This window comes from Corvus kubaryi, unplaced genomic scaffold, assembly GCF_017639235.1.
Source record: "Corvus kubaryi isolate FWS band 111438036 unplaced genomic scaffold, C.kubaryi_AGA036_p1.0 split1-37173, whole genome shotgun sequence".
Taxonomy (NCBI): domain Eukaryota; kingdom Metazoa; phylum Chordata; class Aves; order Passeriformes; family Corvidae; genus Corvus; species Corvus kubaryi.
The window spans coordinates 152,064-166,430 of NW_024582074.1; the positions used below are offsets into that span (position 1 = coordinate 152,064).

At 49.2% G+C, this 14,367-nt stretch overlaps 1 protein-coding gene across 2 annotated transcripts in view; it reads left to right on the plus strand.

Moving 5' to 3' along the window:
- MSI1 (musashi RNA binding protein 1) overlaps positions 1-14,367 on the plus strand; it is a 30,566-nt gene that overhangs the window by 582 nt on the left and 15,617 nt on the right. For both annotated transcript variants that reach the window (XM_042053914.1, XM_042053915.1), the window contains exons 2-6: positions 11-51; positions 194-275; positions 389-473; positions 5,168-5,209; positions 6,882-6,974. In XM_042053914.1, the coding sequence (XP_041909848.1) occupies positions 11-51; positions 194-275; positions 389-473; positions 5,168-5,209; positions 6,882-6,974 (343 nt within the window). The remainder of the gene's footprint in view (positions 1-10; positions 52-193; positions 276-388; positions 474-5,167; positions 5,210-6,881; positions 6,975-14,367) is intronic.

Sequence of the window (14,367 nt, forward strand, 5' to 3'; positions counted from 1 at the left end):
CCTCCCGCAGCAAAATGTTCATCGGGGGACTGAGTTGGCAGACCACGCAAGGTGAGCGCCGCGGTGCCCCGCACCTGCCGCTGGGGCTGGGGGTGGTGGAGCTGGGGCTGAGCCGGGGCGGGGGGGGTGGCGGCGCCGGGCCGGGCCGGACCAGGACGGGACGGGACATCCACGGTGGATGCTGTGCTTGCAGAGGGCTTGCGGGAGTACTTCAGCCAGTTCGGCGAGGTGAAGGAGTGCCTGGTGATGCGGGACCCGCTGACAAAGAGATCCAGGTGAGAGGCCGGGCCCGCGCCTCCCTTTGACCCTGCCGCGGCCCGGCCGCCACTTTAACCAACTTTCTCTCTTCTCTCCGCATCCCCTCTTCTGCCCGGGCTGCGGGGCTCAGGGGCTTCGGGTTCGTCACGTTCATGGACCAGGCTGGCGTCGACAAGGTCCTGGCCCAATCCAGACATGAACTGGACTCCAAGACGGTGAGATGACTTCTCTCATCTCAGGGGTGTATTTGCCGGCGGAGCGGCTGTGCTCAGAGCAGCCGACGACTGTAGTGTTTGATTTCCAGTTAGAGGTTGTAAACTATCGATTCCTGATACGGATCGATGGTTCCCTTCTCTGTGCCGCTTGCCGGCGGGTAGCCTAGCTGCCGCCCAAGCAGTGGGCTCACCGTGTGCCGATTCCTGGTGTGGGTCTGTAGATCCTGGTGATGGTTTTCCTCTCACCCGTTGGTTGTAAGGCCCATCTGGGCGGTGACTCTAGCCCTCTCGAAGCTGGGTCACCTGAGCACATTTGGGATGAGGATTTGTCCTGGGAAATAAGATGTGGCTGCGTTTGGAGAGAGGGAAGCCGCCCTTTCATCCTGTGTGCTGCCGAGCACTGATCACTTCTCAGGGGTGCTGTTCCCTGGCGCCCAGGCCCTGCTTCCCTGGCCATGGTGGCCTGTGCCCCCCCTTCCCGGCAGAGAGCCTTCATGCTGTGCACCCTAGAGACTCTCTTGTGGTTTCCCCAGGCAAAGTTTTTGCAACAGTCATGGAGGTTCAGGACTTTATTGTCTCCGAGTGTGATCAGTGCCTGCCTATGTGGGCCACCACCAGCCTCTTGGAGTGGCTGTGGCTCCAGCCCTCATTCTGCAAGTTGGGGTGATGAGGAGCCCCAGCTGGGCCAGCAGAAAGATTTGGTGGCTCACTGGACTAGTGGCATAACATGGTGGGTCCTGCCTTGTGAATTTGTGGCACTCAGGAGATGTGCAGGCTGTTTCGAGGGGTGGGGGGGGAGATGTCTGAGTGGGAGGTCCCTTCTCTTTAGTTTTAGTGACTTGCCTTCCACTGAATTCCTTTTCCTTATTGATGCCCTGGGGTGAAGGTAGGGATGGGGGAGTGGCAGGGGCTGCAAGGGGATGGCATGGTGAGGGGACATGTTCTGGCTCCAGGCGAGGGCTGCTGAGGAGTCCAAATGCACAGCTTTATTTCTTACAGTGCATGGCCCAGGCGTCCTAGCCTTTATCTTGGCAGAAGGAGAGGGCGGGAGAGTAAGACCCTCTTTCTTAGGGTTTACGGCATGAGTTGCAGCAAGATTTATGTCTGTTCCTGTTTAACTGCCTGGATCACTCCCTTTGATGTGCACAGGTCCTTCCTCCCCACGGGAGCTCCTGGTTAAACCTACCCCAGCCTTCCTGACTGAGTCTGGGTCCCCAGGATTCCTAGCTCTCCTCCTTCCAGGAGTGATGTAAAGTGAGTTTTTCTCTGAGGGGGATTTACAGTAAAGTCTTTTGAGGAGGACCCAGGGTTTTCTTTTTTCTCTTTATTTTTTTTACTAGCCTGTGTAAACACAGTGTCTGATCAGCTAGTCCTGTTGTGAGTCTGTAGGCTGGCGTAGACGCCTCTTGGAAAGGCAAGTGATGGATGTCTGTTGTAGCACTAATCCTGGAAGTGTTTCGTGGCTAGGAGTGAGCTGAAACCCATGGTGTCTATTCTTCTCCCCAAGCTGCCGCTGCTGGCTGTGCGAAGGCACTCTGCAGCCCACAGTGCAGCCCATGAAGGCGGGGAGGGATGGTGGGCACTGCAGGAGAACAGAAGGGCCTCATGGCGCAGGGCACGTGGGGACCGGCCAGCCATTGAAATTCCCTGCTGCATCTGGCCCGCTTGCCCGGCCGGCACGGCACGGAGAATGGGGACAGTTTCGCCAGGCCCCTCCTTTGTTAGGAACTTTGATCCTTCCCCCCTTCATTCTCGTTTTTTATTTAGTGCTGTTTTCAGCTGGTTCAGATGTTTTGGGGTGTTTTGCCTCATGAGAGGTTGGTCTTGTGTTAGCACATGGAACCTCCATATGCTTTTTCCCTGCTGAGCTGAAAGGCTCTGCTGTGAGTCATGGGTTAAATGACACAAGCTCATCTAAATCTTAATTTAGAGCTTTATGAAACTTTGCAGAAAAAGGCCTGGTGTCCTGTAAGGACAGCCTTTTCTTGAGGCTTGGTGTCTCCTGGCAAACAGCATTTGATAGACAGTGTCTGCTCAACTTGTTGCTTCATTGTTTTCTGATTCTTCCTACCCTAATGAAGGCAGTTGGCCTGATTCTTCGGGACAGCCTTGTCCTTTTCAGACTCCTCTTTTTTGTAAGCTGGATAGCAGCAGACTACAGGGTTATTTTTGAAAATACTTGATATGAGAATTGGCTTTACAGCATTCTCAAGGTAAAAGATTTGCGTGACTTTTTAGAGCTGCAGCTGGTTGCTGTCTTGAGCTGCTTCTTTACATGCTCTGGGAAGAGCACTTGGCAGTGCTGGGTCACCCCATCATTTCTTTGTTGCTGTCATTGAGTTTTTTTGCTGGGTTTGTCTTTTGTGGTGGATGGAGTGATCTGCAGCTCCCTGGCAGTGCAGACCAGCAGGGCGGAGGTAGTGGCAGAGGTACAATGAACGAACAAACTCGGACCTGATGTCTCACAGGTCCTTCCCAGCCCTCCCTGTGCTTTGGAACACTGATAGCAGCTGGACTAAGACAGGAGTTACGCGACCTGAGCTATGAAATGGGGCTGTAGGTGGCCCCCGGGACCTGGCTGGCCTGTTGATACACTTGCGACATCAGTGGGATTCCTCATCCCCAAAGCCTTGTGGGGTGAACTGGAAGCAGTTTGAGCTCAGGTAACTTCCATTCACAGCAGCCTGATCTGGAGTTTTGTTTTTTGGATACAATCTGAGCAGTTCTGAATGCTCTTAGCAGATTTCTATCTGGGTTTGTAAAAAGGATCCATTACGTCAGTGGGTGACACTGAAACACAACTCCTCCAGGGCTATTTGTTTTAACACCAGAAGTGAGGGAATAAGGTACCAGTGCTTTTGCTTTAATTAGGAAAGACTCCAGCCACCAAGGAGCAGTCCGGTTTGAGTAACTTGAGTCTGGCACCAAACTCACTCCCCTCTGCATGTTCCCAGGGCTGCGCTTGCAGTCGGTCACCCCAGCCTCCCTCTACCTGCAACAATAGCTGGTTGTGCAGAAGAATTTGTGAAATGACTGCCTGCTCTCTTCAGCCAGGAGGACATGTTATCTCTGCCCAGTTGATCACACTCAGGGTAATGAGAAAATGAAGCTGAGCTTAGCATTGCTGAGTATGAAAGCATCTTATTGGCAGGAGCTGAATGACACTGACTGAGAAGTAAAAGACAGTAGGTTATTGTTTTTGCTTATTATCTGCCATCAACCTCCTGGTCTCCTGCCGTCCCCCATCCTCAGAATTCGCTGTGGGTGTCTGCACTAGCCAGGAAGCAGTGGGGGTGTGTGTGTGTGGGGAGGGGAGGGCCTGGATGGTTCTGATGCCCGAGGGAGGCACTGGAGGGTATGCTAATCAGCTGGCGCTTGGAGCTTGGGGAGGAAGGTTTATTTTTGAGTTTATTTGTGCTCTTCACTTTTGCCTCTGTTTACCTACATGCTGAGTTTATTTAAGTTGTAAGCTGTGAGTCAGGATGGAGGTGCGGAAGGCAGGGAGAGAAGCTGGTGGAAGGGCGCAGGGGGGGCCAAGCTCCGTGGCTGTGAGACAAGTAAAAGGATGCGGGACAGGAGGGCAGCCAGGCTGGAAAGCTGAACAAAGCAGTGAGAGGAGCTGGAGAAACACAGCTTCCTTTTGGGCTGTTGGAGCTGCTGGGCTGATGGGACAACGGCTTCAGGCTGCCCTCCCAGCTGCAGCCTGTCCAAGTGCAGGGATGAGCCAAACCTGCCTTTACCACAGGTCTTTGTAAGCTGATTTGTAGGTCTGGATCATCCCCGATGTGATGTAACTTTACAGGAGTTGCTGTAAAAATAGGCTATAAAGAAAGAGGTGGTGGCTGAGGAGGAGAGAAGGCTTTGTGGGTGTTTGGCTTGCAGCTGCATTAGTGTTGTCCCAGCTTTTGTGGTGGTGCTGGTGGTGGTGTGAGGCCAGTGTAGGCACACGCTCATCCGTGCTGAGCCCAGCAGAACGTGTGGCACCTGGATGGCGGCTTGGGACCTGGCTGCTCCAGCCGGCAGCAGGTTTACAGGGAAGCTGAACAGGCATAATGGAGGCTAGGCTCAGCCCGCAGAGGGAGGGAGGGAGACATTGCGGCTTTGTGTGCAGCGCGGCCTGGGGAGAGGGGCAGCACGATCCCTGCGGCTGCAGCCTCTGCAGACAGGGGGCCTGGGCTCCTCGGGTTAATTTGTGCCATCCTGTCTGCTCTTTTATTGCTTCAGTCTGTGTTTGAAGGGATGAAACGTTTGGGGGTTTGTGCGCTGCTTCTTTTCTGTCTCCTTGCTACCCAGGTGAGCTCTGTACTTGTAGGCAGAGTGAAGGGTGAGAGCAAAAAGGCAAAAGAAACCACTTTTAATATGAGGCTGGTGATGCAAGGCACCTAGGGGCAGGCCGAGCCAGAGGGTGCAGCCCAGCCTGTTAATCCCAGCATGTGATGGGCTCTCAGTGCATCTGCCCAGTGCTCAGCTGGAGATGGACCACTGCATGCTGGGACTTGTAGTCTCCCTGGATTACACCTTACCAAGACAGAAAGATGTCTGCAGCTAGCTTCATTTTATGCACCTCAGGTAGATTCTTTGGGTTTTTGGCAAGGTGCCACATGGGCAGAGACAGCTGCACACATGGAGGAAACTCTTGTCTGTAAATAGGCAGGAAAAGTGTATTCACCTGTTCTTCCTCACATCTCTTTCAGATTGACCCGAAGGTAGCATTCCCTCGCCGAGCACAGCCCAAGGTAAGCACTGGGGGCAGCCCTTGTGCCCCAAAGGGAAAAATTGTGGTGGTGAACCTTGTCCTTCTGAGCAAGGTGGCCAGTGCATGCAACGAAGTTGCTCGCTGGGGTTTGCTCAGGACTCACCTGGAGCACAGTGCTGGGAGTTTGCATGGCGCTGAAGGAACCAGGAGGCCCCTTGGTTGTACTTCAGGATGCACTAGATAGAGCTGGTGGATTAAATGCTGCCCAGGGTGAACTTAGTCCTTCTGAAATTGCAGACAATGGTTGGAAGTTCCAGGCCTTAGGAGATGTGGAACAGCTCCATGCTGTGATGTGACACAGGTGGAAGAATGTTGTGTGTGTGCACCTGTGTGTGATAAGTAGGTGTGTGGCAGGGAAGGGGAGAAGGATTTCGTTTTGTGAAATATCCTTGTGTGCTTCAGCACTGGAAAAGGCAAAAGGAGTTTGGTGTTGGATCTTAACCTGCAAGAGGCTCTGGCATTAAAATGCGCAGTGGCAGGAACTTCTTCCAGGTGTGCAGCTAGAAACTTTTAGCTGAGGAGCCAGCAGCAGGCTGGAGACTGCCTTTAGGCTTTGGGTCTTCCTTTAACTTGGCTCTTGGATGTGAGTTTTAAAGTTTAAAGTTTTAGGTGTATTCCAAGTGCTGTTATGGGTGAAAGAGCTGGGGAGAAGTTGTGTTGAGAAGCAGAGAGGGAAAAGGAGACTGGTGCTGGGAGGGAAGTAAGGGGTTCAGGCACTGAGAACAATTGGTGAGCAGGTATCCCAAGTAACTGGAGCCAGGAAGCACATGGTAGGAATTGGGTTAATTCCATTAAGCAGTTTGGTGACAGAAGGTGCTTTAGTGTTAGAACGGGCTGCTCTCCAAGCCAGGGAATTGCTGCGGATTAGCCCTATGCTCCTTGGGGTAATTAGGACCATGTGTTCCTCTAAGAGCAGGGGTGTAGCCAAGCAGCTAAGGGGAGGATGCAGCTGGAGAGCTGGTTCAAAGGATGTCGGTGTGCCTCAGCCGAGCAGCCATGGCCCCTCTCAGGGTAGTTAGTTTTCTTCCTCGTCCCAGCTGTATCAGTGAGAAGTGGCAGAAGGATCTTGTCTTTGCCTTCTTGCAGAGGCAAAAGTGATTTAACTGGGTGTTGACTGGGCTCCATTTAAGTGACTGGGAAATGGTAGTGAAATGAGGCTTATTCCATTTCAGACTGGAATGCTGTGCAATTTGTGGGGTAGGAGGGCAGAGCCTAGGGAACCTGCCTGTGCTGGCAGGCCTCCTGCCACCCTGGGAGCAGAGCAGGTACCTCTGGGGTTGCCTGGAGGAGGCTGGCTGTGCAAAGTGGCAGGGCTGGGGAGGGGACAGCTGTGCCCTATGCATTTGGGGTGGTGTCACAGTGCCAAGGGAGCGGTGGCAGGTTGGTGAGGGGAGAGGCTGGTAATTGTCTGACAAGGAGGTGGTGGCTGGGTGCTGGCACATTTGATGGGATCTGTGAGGGCAAGAGCATGAATGTGGTGTGGGATAGACCTGCCAGCCATGTTTGGCCAGAGGGCTTCAAGAAGGTGGAAGCTCAAGTGGAGCGAAGGAAAAAATGCTTCCCAGCAGCAGAGGGGAGTTAGTGGCCTTTTGAGTCTCGTTCTCTGCTCACTCTGGGTTTACTTGGTGAATTTCTGTCCTTCCCTTTTCCAGATGGTGACCCGAACGAAGAAGATATTTGTGGGTGGTCTGTCTGTGAACACTACTGTGGAGGATGTGAAACAGTATTTTGAGCAGTTTGGGAAGGTAAGTCTCTTGAGTGGTGTTGGATCAAAGCTGTTGCTTCTGGGGCAAAAGGAGTTTTTCTGAACTTTTGTTGTGGCGGGATTAGAAGCTTGAGTCTTTTGCAAGGGTTAAGTAGATTGAAGGTCAGTTACGGACGCTGGCTAGTTGTAATGTCCTTGTAGGGGTTACAGCCAGTGACTCCTGCCCTGTGATGATTTGAAACAGAGTTTATCCTTGTTCCCAGAGTTGCTAGGACCTCGGCTATGGGAAATGGTTTTCCAGTTTTTCCCTATCCAGAAGCATCTTGTGGCTCACAGATTTGCAGTTTGTTCAAATGCTGGAGGAAGGTTTGTAGACACTCCTAACGGAGTGGCTGCTTTATCAAACCTCTGATTTTGGCCTGTTTCTAACTCAAAACCTTGTGATTGATCTTTCAATAATCCTTTCTTAAAAATAAGTGTTTTGGTCCTGAAACTTCTCCTGCTGAGTCTTGGGCAAGTGGTGCTGTAAGTTTTGTACAGCTGAAGAAAGTTTGGCACTAAGGCTGTCCCTTGTGTTGGTCTGGCTCTTCTGTGGCAGGTGGCTCAGGGAAGGGTGGGCTACTGTGGCTGGAAGTCGCTTGTGCCATGGTCCATGACAGCCAGGTGTGTGAATTGTGAGACTGGACCAAATCTGAGGATTGAAGGGGGCTCAGTTGTGACCTTTCAGCTGAGGAGGTTGTCAGCATCCCCAGGAGCAATATCAGCAGTATTAGACTGAAGGATCCCGAGATTTTTAATGGGATTAGGAACTGAAGGGGATCATTGTACCCAAGTGCTGAGTGTGGTCACCTCTGTGGCAGGACTTTGTGACTGTTTCACTGTTGTTCAGTGGTGGTGTGCATGGGTTTGCTCTTTGGGGCAGGAAGTGTTGGATTCTGAAGCTGTTGGGACCTTCCTGCCCAGTTAGGAGGGAAGAACATGGTTTGGTGGGTGGGTGGTAACCTGGCCAGAACATTGCTGATAGCATCATGGACATGGAGGGAAGTACCATAAGCACTGCAGTGTGGGGATGAAGGCTTGGTATTTATGTTCTTTTGAAATTTTCTGCAAAAGGGTGATGTTATGTTAAGGCACATTAATTAGTGAAAGGAAAAGGAGTTTTGTAACCAGATTTGCCATATTGCTGAAACTTTTGGGCAGAAAGTTTGGGACAAGTATCTGCTCAGAACCTTTGTTCAGCTTCTGAAGCCAAATTTGCACGTCCTCGTGTGCAAAGTTCACTCCTAAGAGGAAGTGGTCAGATATCCCCATGTTTGCCAGTTGTTAGCTCTGTGTGGTTTCATTTTCTATAAGAAATAAGCAAATTCTCTTGTGTCCCCAAGACACAAGTGGTAGCATCCTTGAGGGTGCTACTGCATGTGTCTGTGCAGTCTAAAGGTTGTTTGACTTGCAAGTTCTCCTATGCTGCTGATGGGTGTGTTTGATAGGAAAACAAAATGCCTTGGGCATAATCCCCTTTTAATCTTGACTGTATCCCTGCTAATTCAAAGAAGAAGCATGTCATGGAGTATTCAGTTTACAGGCAGTTACAGGTGCTCTAGTCTGAGCAGCCCTTTTCAGCTCTTTTGGGGTGTTGTCCTGTTATGTTTCTCTTGTTTAATGGTTGTGTGCTGAGAGGTGTCCTGACATCAGGAGACTGGCAAGGACTGGTTGTGTGAGACTGTTCTCTGGAGTGGGCAGAGGGGAGAGTTCTACATAGCTCGGTGCGATTCATTTCCGAAGAACCAGTGTCCCAGACAACATCCAGTGCTCCAAGCCTGCATGAGGCCGGAGCAGCTGTCCCCTTGGCTCTGGGGAGTTTTCATGGGGAGAGGTTAGGGCTGGTCAGATTGACTTGATGGTTTTGGGGGAGTTTTCTGACTCATCTGTTCACTTCAGATGAGAGACTCCTCAGAGCTCTTGTGTAAAGCATCATTCCTGGCCTGTAGCCATCTTCCAGGCTAAGCCTCAAATAATTCACCCATGGCCAGGAGAACTGTTTCCCGAGAGATTCTCCCCAGTAGATAGCTCAGTATGGCTGATGAGCAGGATCAGCGGGAAAGTGCGTTTCAGAGGAAAGCCCCTGTAGCCTTCAGCTCTAGGTTTCTGAGCTCTGAATGTGCCAATGTATGGTTTGTAGGGCTAAGAAAAGCCTGTTGCCTTCAATTTCAGGTGTGACTCATGGAAAATATGATTTTGATACAGTCTCTTTTGGTGGCTCTCTATGATGTGCTGGGGCCTCCCAGGTTTACGAGGTCTCCCAGAATCCTGCCTTTATGGGTGTCCCAGACACCATGAATGGTCTTCATCTCTTCGATTCATGGCATCTTTAAGTGAGAGGTGCTGAAGCTCCAGTCGTGGTGGTATCCTCATCTCAGAAAATGTTTTTTCAGACAGACTTTCCAGGTCATTTGGGTCCGGTACTGCTTCTGGAATTGCATTGGGACTGTGTGAAAAGGAACTGTTAAGGATGCCCCTTTAAAGCATTTCTTCAGGGGACTTGCCCTCTGAGGAAAGGGCTTTGTAACTCTGTTCACCCTTCTTCCAAGTGGCTCCACAGCTTTTTAGCACCTGGCAGGAGAAAAATTGCTCCTCTTTCCTCCTGCCTGTCCAGGAAAGGCATGGAAACACTTAGGACCTAGAGAGAAGAGAGCTGAGAGGAGCAAGTCATCCTGTCTTGATTCCTCAAGCTCACGGTGGCAGGGTCCCAGGGGTGATTTGTAGTCAATGGTTGAGAATCCAGTGGCAAGCTCAGTTTGGATCTTGGCTTCAGGGGGAGATCATGCTTTGTTTCTGAGGACAGGGGAGGTCAGGCTGCTGGATGGCTTTTGCATGAAGGTTTGTAGGTAACCCTCAGGCCACAAGCCTGAGTGTGTCTTAGATAATCTGCCACCACTTAAGGCCTTTAAATTAGGATAGATGCTTTTGAAAAATACATTTTAGCCCAGACAGAAAGCATGTACATGCTGAAGGAATTACAAGAGGAAGTGCTATGGCCTGCAGAACAGATGAGGTCAAATTAGATTATCATAATGTTCTCTCCAGTTCAAATCCGTGAACTGCAGCTCACATGTCTACCAAGGTGGTTTGTGTCAGGTCAGAACCTCCTACGTCCATTAGCAGGAAAAAATGGAAGTTTAGTTGGGCTGCAAAGGAAATGGTTTTTTATTTCATTAGACAAAATTCCCAAATCTGATTTTTCCATTTTGGCATTTCTGCTTTTTCTCCTATTTTTGTTTCGTTTTGTTTTCTTTCTTTGCTGTGTCCAAAACCTTCTCTCAACTTTGTAAAATGGAAGTGGCAAAAGAAGGGTGAAAATGTGTGAAAAAGAAACCCATAAGTATTACTTAGTGATAAAGCAAGAAAGGGAGAGGCTGGTACCCCAGTTCTTCATATCAAAATACTTGATTTTAACAGGCACAAAAGGTGAAGCTTCAAAGAAGATCCCAAATACAGTGTGAGAGTCTCTGCTTCTAAGAAGAATCATTTTGGGTTTTTTTTCCCGTCCAAAACTCTGACTAAAATACTAGGGCTACTGTTTTCCTGAGAAAGAAAATACAAAGGTTTTTTTTTTAGTACAGGGAGAGAGACTGAGAAGTGACCTCAAGCTGGCTGTGGTTTGTCAGGTGCAGCTGCAAGGACTTTGAACATAGTGGGATCTCTAGGAAACACTTCTCTGGTTCCAAAACTTGAATCTCTCTGAGATGCAAGCTCAGGCCATGCACATGCTTTCTAAAGGAGATTATTTTTTCAACTGTAGGGCAGAAGTCCTGGAAAGACTTTCATTCACAGTATGTGTAGCCAAGTAGTTTGGCTTAAGTTGGATGGTGTTGAACATCTTTAGACAGCACAAGGAATTATTTCAACAGCTTCTCTAGATTCAGGCTACCACCCTCACTGAAACCTGCAACACAAAGAGAGGAGGAAGGTGTCTTGCACCTACCACCTCAGGCACAGCTAGTCCTCTGTCTAGTTCAACATGTATGAAAATGCCAGAGGAGCTCAAGTTGCAGATTTCTCCTTTTCTACTTTGACCTATGGGAACAAGTTGTTCTGTATTATTTTTGGGGAGGAAAAGGGATTGTCCGTCAGAGTAATTTCTTTGGACTGTTGGGTCTCTGATCTTGTAAGAAAGGTTATTTGTTTCAAATCAAAACTGAAAAAAACTCTGATCATCTTTCTAATGCAAGAGTTGGTCTGATGAAGTTTTGTGGTAGAGAAAGTCATATAAATTGCAAGGTAGGAGAAGGCTTAGAACAAATAGTCTTTTTCTCATGGAGCATATATAAACTGTGAAATCTTTGCCACAGGATGTTGTTGCTAAAATTTACATAAGCTCCAAAATGTTTGGGCAAATTCATGGAAGGTCTTTTAACATACACAGACACCCCTTTGAATTCAGAAAATCTCCAAATCACAAATAGCTTGGAAGGGGATAGTGTTCTGGGATCTACGGTAATATTCTTGCCTTATCTTTATGTTCTTCCAAAGTTGTCTGTTGTTGGTTGATATCTTGGGAGGTTTTGGGCAAGGCAGAGCTCTGCTCTAACTTGGTGCAGCCAATCTTTCGCTTGTCATCAGGAGAGAAGCTGATCTTTACGGAAATTGGAAGTGCAGAGGTCCTGGAAGAAATGGGGGCCTGCACCCGAATCAGGTGTTTGAACTCATGGTTTTGTTGTATGCTTTTGCATTTGGTGAAGCAGCAGTGCAGGAAATACATTCACAATGACGTCTTTGCATGACTCACTAATCAGTTGTAGCACCAAGGGTGCTTGGAAAGTGCTTAAAACCAGTCTACATCTCTCGATGGGCCTGAGGTAATTGTGTGTGGATGAGTCGGTCATGAAAGCTTGGCCTCTCTCTGAGGCAGCTCTTGCCCAGAGGTTTCCTCTCTAAAAATACCCTGGAAGCAAACAAGAAAAAAGATCTAAGGTCTGAGGGGGGTTCTGACCTTTGGGCTGCCATCTAATACTTCATCCAAATTCTGGACCCTTTGCCTGAGAGGTCCTGAGATCTCATTGGGGTGATGGCATTTACTGTTCCAATGAGAGAAAATCACAGTATCTGAGGTGCTGGATCTGATGAGGGTTTGTAGGTCTGTTACAAATGCGTATTCATGTACTCCTGCCAGAAAAATGGGGTGGTTGATTTGGGTGTATGAAATGAGTTTTCTGTGCTGACTAATGGGAGACCCTTCAGATACTGATGGCAAATGTCTTTCAAGGAAGACTTGTTTCTGTGCATACAATGGGCATGATTTTCCTCACTTTGGATTGGGAGAATGTTAATTAATTAATCCTTAATCTGCTCCTCTCTGGAAATTTCAGGGATCAAAGCTACTTGTCAACCTGCTATGGATTTCCAAACTGGATTTTGGATTTTCTTCCACAGATCAGAGGGCAATTTATGTAAATTCTCACACTTAACATGGTTGCCATGAACAGATGGGGAGGGGAGGAGAAGGGGAATCTGATCACCTCTCTTGTGGCAGTAGGCAGTTTGGCCTGTGGTAACAATGCCTCTGGAACAAAGGGTTCTCTGTGCTCTGCATCTGGCAGGCACATAGCCGAAAACACTGTAGCAGTAATGGTCATTCTGGGGTTCATCTGATATTTGCCGGATGCCTGTGTGAGAGCAGGCAGGAACACCTGGACAGGCTGTTCTGCTCACCTGTGGCATGGAGCAGGCTCTGTCCCCTTGGCCAAGTCTCATTCCCAGAGTTCTGAGAGTGGTCAGCAGAGTGGGGTAAGAAGGGTCTTAATGGCACAGGACACCTGCTCCTAGGAGCCAGGCTCTCTGTCCATGCATCCTCCTCCCTGGAACTGGCCTGTCCTGTTGGTGTAGCTGGGAGAACCACACAGGGGTGTTAATGCTATGTGTCTCTTGACAGGATGGCTGAGTGGTTTCTAGATAATTTGGTTTATATTTTCCGTATGGAAGTTGTCTCAACAGTTACTATTTTTCTGCCTGACTTTACTACAAGTATGTTGCCATGATTCCTTCTAGGACCAGCTCAGCCATTTTTATTTGCAGTTCAGGTGGAAGATGTGCATCTCCACAAACACTTTGAATATTTACAACTTTCAAAATCTACCCTTGTGAAAGTGCATCCAACATTTCTGATCAAACTGGTATTGGAAATCATTAATTTTTAAATCTGCTTGAGGATGTCATTGGCTTCCCCCATAGCAGATAACTAGGAATGAAACAGGAAAATTGAAAGATATTAGACTGGGATTAAACCCATGAAAAACCCCAGGTATTTTGGCTGAGGCTGCATGGATCATTTACGATTATGGCACCTTTAAGTGAGAGGTGCTGAAGCTTCAGTCGTGGTGGTATCCTCATCTCAGAAAATGTTTTTTCAGACAGACTTTCCAGGTCATTTGGGTCCGGTGCTGCTTCTGGAATTGCATTGGGACTGTGTGAAAAGGAACTGTTAAGGATGCCCCTTTAAAGCATTTCTTCAGGGGACTTGCCCTCTGAGGAAAGGGCTTTGTAACTCTGTTCACCCTTCTTCCAAGTGGCTCCACAGCTTTTTAGCACCTGGCAGGAGAAAAGTTGCTCCTCTTTCCTCCTGCCTGTCCAGGAAAGGCATGGAAACACTTAGGACCTAGAGAGAAGAGAGCTGAGAAGAGCAAGTCATCCTGTCTTGATTCCTCAAGCTCACGGTGGCAGGGTCCCAGGGGTGATTTGTAGTCAATGGTTGAGAATCCAGTGGCAAGCTCAGTTTGGATCTTGGCTTCAGGGGGAGATCATGCTTTGTTTCTGAGGACAGGGGAGGTCAGGCTGCTGGATGGCTTTTGCATGAAGGTTTGTAGGTAACCCTCAGGCCACAAGCCTGAGTGTGTCTTAGATTTGCCATCACTTAAGGCCTTTAAATTAGGATAGATGCTTTTGAAAAATACATTTTAGCCCAGACAGAAAGCATGTAAATAAAATCACTCCTCGTTTTTTCCTTCTTATCTAGGGGACGTATAGAAACACTTAGGGTGTAGAGAGGAGAGAGCAGGGAGCACCAAGTCATCCTGTCTCGATTCCTCTAGCTCCAGGTACCAGGTTCCTGGGGGTGATCATTTACAAGGGCACTTAGTGACAGGACAAGGGGGAATGGCTTCAAACTGAAAGAGAGTAGATTTAGATTGGATCTTAGGATAAAGTTCTACCCTGTGAAGTTCGTGAGGCCGTGCCACAGGTTGCGCAGAGGACCTGTGGCTGCCCCATCCCAGTGTTCAAGGTCAGGTAGGATGGGGCTTGCAGCAACCTGGTGGAAGGTGTCCCTGCACACAGCAGCGGGATTGGAACGACGCGATGAATCCCTCGAGAATGCCGATTTGCCTGTGCTGGGGTGCTGGAGGCCCCCGTTGGGTGCTCTCCCGCAGCCCATCACAGGC